The sequence below is a fragment of the Anopheles ziemanni genome, chromosome 3 (genome assembly GCF_943734765.1).
Source record: "Anopheles ziemanni chromosome 3, idAnoZiCoDA_A2_x.2, whole genome shotgun sequence".
NCBI classification, from domain to species: Eukaryota; Metazoa; Arthropoda; class Insecta; order Diptera; family Culicidae; genus Anopheles; species Anopheles ziemanni.
The window spans coordinates 52,508,265-52,520,290 of NC_080706.1; the positions used below are offsets into that span (position 1 = coordinate 52,508,265).

A 12,026-nucleotide genomic window follows, 5' to 3' on the forward strand; every position below is an offset into this window, starting at 1 on the left:
TGCGAAGTAAATGCGAAAAACGTAACTAGGCCCATAACTGGATACACTCCTATATGGTTTTTTAGAAAAATTACTCAAAATTATAAAAAGACAAAATCATGAATTGAATTTTTGTCCGAAATTCATTGGTATTAAATGATTAAGGTATTCATAAGGTTTCACTCTATTTTTCAATGAATATTTGTGTTTTTCTCTTAAACCTAAACTGTTTATTTTCTCACTAATTCATAAATCATTATTATAAAGGATATGCTAAACAAGATGTAAAAAATAATCACAATGCATTTCCTTGGATTTGAACAAAAGCATTCAGTAAACATCAAGGAACTTCAAGATGGACACTTTATCATGCCGGTCACTGTGAGTGGCAGTTTACAATTAGTTCGCATTTCTCTATCCATAACATCTTATTAAGCCATACCGACGGGTTACTTTCAGCGATAATTCAAGAGAATTTGATTGATTTCAGTTAAATTCTATGAACCAACTTCATGGATTGATCCAAACAAAAACGAAATGCCTATCCAACGTTTATAATTTTTTCATCCGAATTTTATCAATAGTATTCGTTACGAACTCCATCGAATTTCCACGAGATGAAGCCCTTTTGATGGATATTACAATGCACATAATGACAATCATGAAAGAAACGATCGTAGCACAGGTACTGATTCTCTCTTCTTAAAATTGTTTTTCTGAAGCTACACCGAATTTTGGGAAAAAATAAATTGGATTTCAAGGTATTCAAAAAGAAAACAAATATTTATACTCAATGCAACAGTAATCTCTCGATAATCGTTAATAATAGGTAAATTATCAAAGATATGTAAAAATCTGATCTTGCTTGTGGTTTATGTGGACTTAGTACAGTGGATAGTTGCTGTGAAGTAAATGTAACCGATCTAGTTTTTCGAATAAACTTGTAGAACTTTCGTTTGTAAAAGTAAGTGCTACGCGGCATAAAACAAATTAACAATCCAAAACTTTTATTATGTTACCCTATTTACATTGAGTTTGAAAGGTCCCAAATTAGATTCCATATTTAGCAATGCAATAAGCATTAAAACAAATATTGGTATACATCGTAATCGAAACACTTATCATTTTACATTCATAAGACACTTGACTTCACTTTCGGCACTTACTTCCCAACAATATGCACCAGAAACAACAAATGACACCAATATTGTTTTCCATAATGTGATATGTCTTTTCCTTGGCAAATATCTGGTAATACATCTTAAGATTCTTGCCACTGACGATCGCCCAAGACACCGTTCAATCAATCATGATCAACAGCCGTAACGTCATTGACTTTACTGGCACAGATTGACTTCACCGCCATACGACACACTACTTGTGCACCTCACCGGAAGGGTATTATCGTGTAGAAAGCACGCTAACGGTAGCTCCACAAACGCCTTAAATATTCACAACCATCACAAACCATGTGGCACAAATAATACAACTTAGTACAACTCTTTGTCACGTATACGAGAAGCGATGATGTCCCGACAGAGCGGCTGGTACCATCACTAAGACCGTGACCACACTCAACACCTACAGTCCAGGTCCGGGGTATAGTGTCCTCGTTGGACGCTGGGAGCCATCGGCACCCGGAAACGTTATATATTACCGTTCGCAGGACGACGACAAACCGGTCTGTGGCGCGTGTCGTCCTTTGGCATCCTATTATAACGATAAATTCGCGTCTCGAGAATTCATTACGTGGTGTACCGTACGACCTTAGGCCGAACGACGGTTACGAACTCGCGCTCGGGCACTCAATAGTGCTTCATCGTGGCACTCATTTCTCAAGGAGCATCAGGATTGGCGACGGAAAATCGTGTCTGCTTTTGAGGAACGGTATATTTTCCATTTCATCTTCATTTCTTACAATTTAATTCGGAGTTTCTCATTATTTGTTGAACAAGTACTATTGCGAGGAGACTTAAAGATTTAACATAAACGATGCACAGTAATCACTTCTTGCCATTATACCATTGAAATTTTGATCTTATTTTCCATTTTCAATTCAAATTTGAGTTTATTTTGCCTTGAAAAAAACACTCGTTTCATTCCGCTTATGATTTAACGAAACATCAAAGACTTGTTCCAGGATATACTTAATCTGAATTATTTGCAAGAATCTCCGAACGATGCGTAGACAACAGAGTAAACATTAAATGTAACCTCTTACCTACCACCCCTTAAACGTCTCACGCTGTTAAAGATGGTACATGTGGTAAACCGCGTAGAGCACGAATCCGGGGAAGAAAGAGGATGAGGAGTTTAATATTTCAACGAACTCCTCTCTTGTGTGCGTTTGTTTTTATTTTTAATTTCTCGTTGGTTTCTTTTCGCCCTTTTTCGATTTCCATAACAGTTGCAGCTGGTCATAACCACTTACACCATCCAAATGCTTACTTGCAGTGGGGAAAATTGTTGCCAAGCTTTTGAATGTTTCTCAGTAATTTTATTAAGCAGTTCATTGCGTAAAGATTTATGGTTTCGAATTTGTAATAATGGCATGATTTTCTACTAAAATTGTTAACATCCATTGGACAATCACTGTATTCAACAATACAAGAACATTTTTTTCGTTGAATTTAATTAAAGTCAATGTCGTATATATTGTACATACTGCATACTTGGCGTTGATCCGTGTCACTTCCAGCTTGCGCTTGTCTATCATCCGCATAACCGGAGAAAACTTTTCCCACTTTTCTCAAGTATATCATAATAATGCTGGTTCTTTTCAACATTTGTGATTGACGTTGGAGCTAGGTAAAATCCTAGACACACCATTGGCCCAGGCAAGCCCCTTTTCCCCTCTTCATGCATCACGAAAGCAAATTTATTCGAAACCACGATAAAAGAAAGAATCCAACCAACAAAAGCAAAAATATGCCGCAACAGGAAAATGGAACGAAAATTCGTGTATTTTTCGAATCCATCATATCCCTTTATTCATCTCAAACGGTGGATAAGGAAATGTCAATTACGTATAACATCATACTGTTAATGAATTTATAAAAGTAATAGAAAATCAAATCTGAATCGAAATCTAATCAGAAATTATCAAAGAGGTTTCAAACTATAAGAATATTTTTTCTCCTGATATTTCCGAAGTATATTCAATTAATATTCGTTACAAGATATGTATCCGAGTTAGCAAACATAACAGATTACTTTTTACAATTTATTCATATTGATAAATATAAAAACTATATGAAAATTTGTAATAGATTACAAGCTAAAAAAGATAAGACCAACTTTGGTCTTTGGTATAGATGTATTAACGGTAATAGAAATGTCTGGAGGGCTCTGGTGACCCCACAGCTTAGGGCCTCAGAATAGATTGTTCAACCTCTGCATCCATAGTTCAAATAATGCAATTAGCAATGTCTAAAATTATGTGCAACTATTTATTGTTGTTAGGTAAGGTGCACGCTCTTATTAATAACCCCCTAGGAGCATCACATTATCACATTTCTAAATCCATGAACCATGAAAAGCGCACAACGCGTCACATTCAAATGATTTGTTACCATCCAGTTGCGTAATATAAGCTACCGTGCCTCAAAAGACGCCCTTTGAATGGTGCTACCGCTAATTAAATTTTACGAATATTGTTACGCAAACGAATTCAACTATTGTCAGAGACATGCCTCGTTAAACCATATACCAATGATTAATGAAAGCTTTATGATAGAACTATTAACCTATCAATAGTAATCGCTTTAGTTCAGCAAGCATCACATATGTACTGCAGCGAAAGTTGTGAAACTTGAGACTAATTGAAGCAAAAGTTGCTGTTTATGTTGAGTAGAATGTAAAAGTAAACTAAATGCCAATTCTATAAATATTTGTTTGTCGTGAGAAATTTAAGCATTTCACCAACGTACCAGCTATATAATTAATTCAATTGACACAGACCTGTTCAAAATAGGTGACATTTAAACGAAGCTTCGGAAGAGGTTCAAATCACAAGCCACTTAAAAAGCTAATATACAAAAGCTTTCATTCAACCCTCTGTGTCCTCTGCGCCGAGTTACAAACAGTCAAATCATCACTATGATGGAGCAACCCCAGGCTGAGAAAATTCGAACGAAACGTGATGGACACATGATGAAAATAGGTGCCAATTCTAATTTCACTCTAAACCATTCACCGGGAAGGGGAAGGACATACACGTCCTGGTGCGATGAAAGTTACTTCAACTTTATGTCTGCGTTGACATGTATGGTAAAAAATGAAGATGACATCTATCGTTCAGTGCCACTTGGGAACGGTGGAAAAGTTTGTCTACCTTCGTAGAAAAAACTTCCTCCTCGCGGACATCGTTCTGCTTGCCAAGTGTGATTAAATTTAGTTCTATTTTACCATTTCTCTCACGATCTGCCGGAACATTAAAGGAAGGTGCCTATTGAAATAGGAAATTGATGTGTAAGCAAAAGCAGGGTAAACAAGATGTGTACGGAAAACATTCCACTCATGATTAGGGGAACGGTTTGTTACAGAGGAATTATTCACTGCTCGCTCAACATTCTTTAATGATTTTCTATATTAATATTACCACTTCCTGGTTTTATGCTTAACAAACTTATCCTTTTGGTTTAGCACATTGCAAATATATACATCATAGGCAAAAAAAAACATCCTAGGTTATTTTATTTTTCAGAGAGTAAAACTTGAGCATCAAAACAGCATGCTTATTTGAAATATGTTTCGCAAAAAAGTAAAAAGTCAACCAAGATTAACTTATTTTCCAAAAGAGCAAAAATTGAACAGCTTCCCTAGACCCTTTTTTCCCTGAAACGAAAATCTTCTATTGCGAAACCTAATCACGTCCTGTTTACATTGTTGTGAATAACAAATAATATTTGACGATTGTTCACACGCCGAGTTTACGGTTTAGATTGTTGTGAGTTCTCGCCTGCATATGATGCTGAGATCTGGAGAATTCTTTAAAAGTTTATTTTCACAGTTCCACCTATCGACAAGTAATCACAGCAAAAATGGAAAACAAGAAATAACAAAATTGCTTGGACAACATGGAAAATATATTTGACCATATTTTTCTTTTCCTGACCCTTAAAAGAATCTTTTTGTGCATTTCTAGGCTACCTGTTCTGAACAAACACACAACATGCAAAAAAAATAAATATTGTGGAATGTTAATTTCAGTTATTTACGCCCCAAAAGGAAACGCTTGTTTGTAAACATGAAAGACCGTTAAAGACGTGTCCAAATTTGGTAAGGTTGTAAGAGAGAGTGTAACTTACGCGCTTCTTAATGAAACAATTTCCCGCGGTGCGGTTAATACTAGGAGAAACTTTTAATGAGGCAAAAACATTCTGCATGAAAAAAAATAAACAACATAATGTCCCCCACCAGCCGACCCGCAGGAGACTATAAATTTTAATTAACCTACAGGCTTTCAATTCTCGTAAAATTATGTACCTTTCTTTCTTCCGGCATATTAGTAAGCAGGGCTGGGTTGTTTGACCAACCCAAACAGCGTCTATTGCCTGTGGACATCATTTTTCCCACCCGAAACGGCACCTACCGCCCAAAAAAGAGCCCGCGTAAGCAAATGTTCTACTTTGTACATTTGAACTAATTTATTTTTTACACCAACCACCAGCAGCTCATTGCATGGCACGTTCATCCGGCTCGGGACGGCACGTGATTGAAATACGACATCCTGCTAAAATGTAGTGTATGGATAATTTGACCATTCTTGCAGTAAATTTGATTTTTGACATTCTCCAACAAATCTGGTTCTATGCATCATTGAAATGTTTCGTTTTATTTTGACGTACCATTTGTTAATATTCAAACCAGGTACTGCGTAACTAAAACTACGAAAAAATAGATTTTACATTTCATCCATCTGTTAGGATCAGCCGGTTGATGAATTGAACTCTGTCTAGTGTTTACTAGCGCTGCATAGATTCCAAGCAATATTTAATTTTATTAGATGCCTGCAGGAGTAAATATTTTCAAAATAAATATTATGCGCTTCCGTTTTAACTCAAATGGCAAATATATTCGGCAGACACTTCGCATTGCCACGCGCTCGTGAGCTACCGTGAGCTCCAAAATACACATTGAGAGGGAATGTTCATTTAAGTATACTACAACACATCCCAGGACTACCGATCTTTTGGTCCAAGCCAACAGTAGTCAGTCGGGCCAACGAATCCTCGCGAAACGGTTCCTCTTTCACGTCTCTAAACAAGAAACTCAAGTGTTCTCTGGCGTACGTCTTTTCTGTTCCTTATAGAGAACATGCATCGTTAATGTGCATAGTGCTGTGAGGTTTAGATGTTTATTGGCGTGGAACATTAATCAACAAACCATCAAAGCAGTATTGACTACCAATACCAACTATTCTGGTTAAACAGTCAAAATAAAACAATGGATCACAAAGCCATAATAAGGATATTTCTGTGCTCCTGCATTCTTCTCTCCGGCTCATTCTGTGGTAAGTAGAGTAGTGCTTCGTGAAGTGTAAATGTGACACGTTTATCACTCCCAAAACGCGGCACACACACATTTCCTCGCGTGATCCTCGTGCCCCGCGGGGAGTGAAATTGAGGGGACGCAAAAAAAAGCAATCATAATGGATTTCAATGAACCTTGGCGCGTCCGGTAATGTCCCACGGGGCAATGGATGACTGGAAAAGACTAATGGTTTAGGGACAGTGGGTGAAAATGAGCAAGCCGCGCTAAGGTGGCCGTGAAGCCTAATAAAATCGTCCCATAACTCAGCGCAACCATGCGGCAGACGCATCGAGCGGCGGAATGCAGGAAAGGTCCAAGATAAACAGAATAATCTTTTGCGAAAACAGGCCAGTTGATGACAGTTTTCTTAGAATCTGTTGACAAATTGTAAAGAAGCATGTCAGCATTATTTCAGTTATTATAAAAATGGTATTAGTTAGAAGGTTACTAGGTTAGAAGTTAAAACGTGTAATACTTTATTTGGATAGCGATTTAAAAAAATTACTCTGCTTTCTCCTTCATTTCGAAATATGTTTATTAATGCGAATCGAAACTGATGTGTAGATGAAAAGAGTTCATAATTATGCAAAATGTTGCACCATAAACGATAACTATAAAACACGAATAACGGAAATACGGATACATAAAAATAAAAACGACGCAATTGAGATAAACCACCACGAAAAATATACACAAACATGGTTTCTTGGCAAAATAGCAGCAAAGATCATTATCCGTTGCGAATTACAGTATCACTCAAACGTACTATATGCGAGTGCTCGCATGTATTGTAGTCGGCAGTAGTATTCCAGAAAATCCAATTATACCCTTAAGGAGAAAACAAACAGACGATGTCAAGCGGATTCCGAGTATTCTCGAGATATATTGATTAATTTCATTGCGAAAGAGATTTTTCCCTTATGACAGTCAAGAACGTGCAATCTACCGTAATGTTTAATTTCGCAAAAAAGTATGCCTTATACACCATAAAAAAGAATGGTAATATTTTCATCTTTAAGCCCCTTATTCTACACACAAAATTTCAACCACGCCAATATAAATTAAAATGCATATATCAAGTGCGTATATGTAAAACAACGTACGGTACGAAACATAAAACGTCAGCGTAATGAAAGCCCTGTAAAGATGAAAGTATTCTGAGCCAAAACAGAAACCAAGACAACGTAAAAAATACCCCATCCACACATTCCCACACCTAAACTTAACATTAAGAAAAAGAAATCATCTACCATCCGTTAAAATATGCCAGATGAAGTTCTCAAATATTAATACATTCTTTGTAGGTGATATTTTCCCGGATTTTCTTTATCTGTCGGTGCACCCATCCACCGGAAGGAGCCAGTGAAACGCAAATTGCTTTCGTTTTTCTTTTTTAGCCCATCTAATGCCAACCTAATGCCAAGTGGATCTACAATGTTTGGCAAAGATTACCATTTCCTCGAGTGTACATCCCACGATGAATTATGGCAGCGGAAGCGTGCAATTTTTTGTATTTCTTATGCTACTTAGCAAGGGCTACACTCTCTTTGTAATCAAGCAGAAAGAATGGCTTTTTGTTCAAACCCACGCACTTTATGTTGTAAGCACCTGTTGTTGGTCAACGTTTAGTTGAGTGAGATATAAAAAATATCTCAACAACATAAATGATCCATTCGAAGTCTCGCTGTAAGTGGATTTACCGTAGCGGAATTTATTACGCCAGAAGTTATTTTGGAAATACAAGTCGACACCATCGGAGAAGAGAAGGGGTGGGTGGGATCTTCCGGGAATGGAAGACAGACACCCACAGCCATCACAATGCCCGTACCCGAATATCAGTGAAACCTTCGCCCGGCAACAGGGTTAACCTGGTTGCCCAAACACTTTTTGCGAGCGGTTAGCGTTGAAAGTTGCCTAAAGCGACGTATTCAATCAGTGGCTCTATGGCGATCATGATAGATCATGCATTTCGGCAACATTCTACAGAGACTACCGTTTCAGAGCCCCAGTATAAACACTACTAACACTAGCTCCAATTTAGACCACCGTTGTACGCCAACACGCGTTTTTGCGTTGCTATAGTGCGGAAATTCCAGTACGTTTTTGCCTGTGAATTGCTCCACGCTGTAAAATTGTTTCATGCGAAATGCTTAGCCTGGTGTTGATATGTTCCTGCCTGCCGTTGAGTGATGTTTTTATCGGGAATGCAGTATCGCTTTTCAAATCGTCAAAAGAACTTCTGATGACGGCCTCTTCAGAAACAATTAGATGAAACGCCGGAAGCGATTCCACGCGAACGAGTTACGATAGCAGACTGAAAATGGTTTGAAACTAACATTTAACAAGTATTTAACAAGGTTCTGAGGATATCAATACGAGTGGTAACAGTTCGCTAGAAGCTCATCACTTATTTATCTTAGAAAAGATAATTCCACCATTCCGGGGTACAAACAGTTGGCCTCAGGAACGCTAGCGCTGGAACACCACAGCTCCGTCAAACTGATGGCGTGCTAATCAACTTTTGCATTAATTTCAGCACCAGATTGCCCAACTGTTGGGGAAACCCAGATTGTTTTCACAACCTTTATTGTTTTTCTCTGCCTTGTTTTCGCTCTTTCATTTCGTCCAAAAGAATCCAACAACACACCCGAACCCTTCCCGGAACCAGTGTGTGGCCAGATTGCGCAATTGCTGGACAGATGCTTCCATAACTACACGCCGAGCGTTGCCGTGGAGCTGCTGCACAGTGTACAGATACCGGAAACGGTGGAGCAAATCGGCAGCCGTTGCGTGTGCGTACGAACGAAATCCACGGTAGCCCACGCCGGGAGTAGCCGGAAGTGAAGTTGATTCCGCTGTCCTGTTTCTCTCATTCCCACAGCCTGTTCGACCGGGGCATGCAGTGTGTGGAGCGTTACCTGGAAGTGTGCGTGGACGGCAAGGAGCGGCTCATCATCGACAACGAGGTGTACGGGGCGAAGCGGCTGTACGCGTTCCTCTGCCGGGACCGGGCGTTCCAGCAAGGTAGGACGAGGACAAATGTAGGCTTGACTTGCGGGCAAAGGAATTTGAGAAATCACGCAACGGAAGAATTGACAATTTAATGAAATAGAAGTGTCGAGTCCAATTTCCAAGAAACAAGGATGATGTGAAGTGAATATTCGCAAGCAATAACGTTCACTCTCCTTTAGCACTACAGTAACTGGCAGTCAATGTCAGACAATTGAATATCGGACCAACTTTAAGTATTTTTACCTTGTTCTTCAAAATCATCTAACGCCAGTCTACTTTTCAGGGGGCTTCTTCTTCTTTTCATTCTAACGAATATTCTAAAAAGATACTATCTAAAAGATACGTCTTCTAAAAAGATACTATATAAGTGGCAATCATACAAGGAAGGTGATTGAAAAATCACATAACACCATCTTGTTTGAAATTGTATTTAGATTATACGAAAAAAGACTAGCTAGCAACAAATTCTCATTATCTTATTTTTCTTGGCGTAACGAGTTATTATAACATGTTCTAATATTTAAAAACAAATGTTGTGAAGGTTGTTAACATGTTCGACTTGGAATGCCTGGTTTTGATACAGGGTTGTTTTCATAGCTTCCCATTTTCTCAAACAAAGCGTTTCAGAATACCTTTTCTCTATGGAAAAGAATGAAACTATCAGTTTACTTAACTAAAGAGTGCCCTATTCTTAAGCCTCCGACTTTGATTTCCTGCTACTGTCCTTCTCTCATTTTACTTACCCATTTTATTTGACACGCTTGCATGCAATTCCTTTCTAGAGTTCCTTTGGCACAAGGGATGTTTCCAGCATGTGCACCACGACCTCGATGAGTGCTCGAAGGAGTTTGTCGACATCCTGAAGGTGGAGATCGCCCGGACTTCGGAACAATCCTTCAACTTGCAGTACATGCACTTTTGCTGGTAACTGAAACCATGACTTCCGTCATCCATGATGTACACTGAATCGGAATCGTCTGCGTTACATTTTGATTTTGTTATTTTTTACTGTCAGCGCACGCTATGCGTACGAAAACTGCGTGTACCAGAGCGCCCGGTACAAATGCCGGCCGGATTCTGCCGTCTTCCTGCGTCGTGTAGCCAAGCTGCTCTCCACGGACCGACACTTTGCGAACTGTGATAAGATCGAGCATGAAATCTGCTCGGCCGATCGGCCGACCCGAGGCACTCTGGGGATTTCCGTTGGGCTTTCGCTGCTACCGGTGGTGGGGAACTTTTTCTCACCGTAAATCATCGTGGTGTGCGTGAAAATTGTACCGAATTCAAAAGGAAATGAACCTTGTAGCAAGACAACAAAAAATACATTAACGAGGTGAAATCGTGAAACGAGGCAAACGAAATGCGGGCGCCGTTCCCGGGGAAGGATAAGAGATGCTCGTAATCGGCTTTGCGGTTGCAATCTGGCCTGATAGGGATTCTTCGAATCGTTGGTGGGAAGTGGGAAGGATGTGGGAAAGCAAAATTTTTGAAAGAATTACTAGCACGTGGACTAACCAGTGCGATTCTTGCAAGGCCCGAGACGATGGACGAATTTTTGTGGTACGTAAGGATATTATTCTTCACAATGGATTAAGGAGTGAAAATTTGTTAGTTGTATGCTTTGGGAAAGTAAACTGGCTACGTATGTACCAACGAGGGTTTCACCGTAAAACAGAGTCAAATATTTGGTTTTGTATTACTCATAAGTTTCATAATATGTATGTTAATTATATTTATTAGAAAATAAATTAACGAAAACATTTCATCCCGTTAAATATATTTAAGCTAAATAGAGCTGTTGTTTAAAGCTGTTGCTGATCTTTATAGAAGTGTATTACACAACACTATAAATTTATTTTTTCCTGGAAACACGTCCGAGAGCTACGTAGATTACAAATGTTTTCTAGTGAATATCTCGAACCTGCGTGATATCTTGAAAAGTTAAATTGAGAAAGAAGTGTTACGTTACGACCATTATTTTATATAGTTTATATTTATAATTAGTTTCAACGAACTTTCTTTATTATATGAAAACAAATTAGAATTTGAATAAATTTGTTGCAAAAATTATACATAACTGAAGCTGGTAAGTTTTCTTTGTAACACTGATTTAATAGTAGATACTTTGAAACAAACGAAAATTGAGCGTTCATCTGTTTTTTTAGCTGAATTGAAAATTGTTGCTCGTACTGGCTTAAAAATTATTCGAAACAGTTTCAATTCACAAAACCTGCTTTTCATTATCCGAGACCCTCATTATGGAGAATTTAATAAATTTTACATTGTATCATAACAGATGCGTTACAAAATATGAATCGATACTCACTTCTTTATGGAGAGCTTAAAAAAAATTACATAGTGCCATAACAGTTGCGTTGCAAAAAAAGATTCGACATTATGTGGAATTTTCAAATTTTACATAGTATCATAGCAGCTGCGTTTAAAAATATGAATCGACACTCACTTCGTTTTTTATGTAGGGTATTTGCTTTTTGTACATT

The 12,026-nt window shown here is 38.3% G+C and overlaps 1 protein-coding gene across 1 annotated transcript; it reads left to right on the forward strand.

Moving 5' to 3' along the window:
- The first annotated feature begins 279 nt into the window (after window positions 1–279).
- On the forward strand, window positions 280–10,775 carry LOC131284969 (uncharacterized). The gene is made up of 5 exons (XM_058313828.1): window positions 280–360; window positions 9,082–9,305; window positions 9,395–9,537; window positions 10,308–10,449; window positions 10,541–10,775. The coding sequence occupies exons 1-5, from the start codon at window positions 280–282 to the stop codon at window positions 10,773–10,775; spliced, it is 825 nt and encodes a 274-aa protein (XP_058169811.1).
- Window positions 10,776–12,026: the final 1,251 nt, after the last annotated feature.

Excerpts from the sequence above, each read along its gene's own strand:
- LOC131284969 (XM_058313828.1), top strand. The coding sequence starts at position 280 with ATGCATTTCCTTGGATTTGAACAAAAGCATTCAGTAAACATCAAGGAA. Across the intron at positions 361-9,081 it reads ACTTTATCATGCCGGTCACT|ATTGTTTTCACAACCTTTAT; the intron begins GTGAGTGGCAGT and ends GGGGAAACCCAG. Across the intron at positions 9,306-9,394 it reads CAAATCGGCAGCCGTTGCGT|CCTGTTCGACCGGGGCATGC; the intron begins GTGCGTACGAAC and ends TCATTCCCACAG.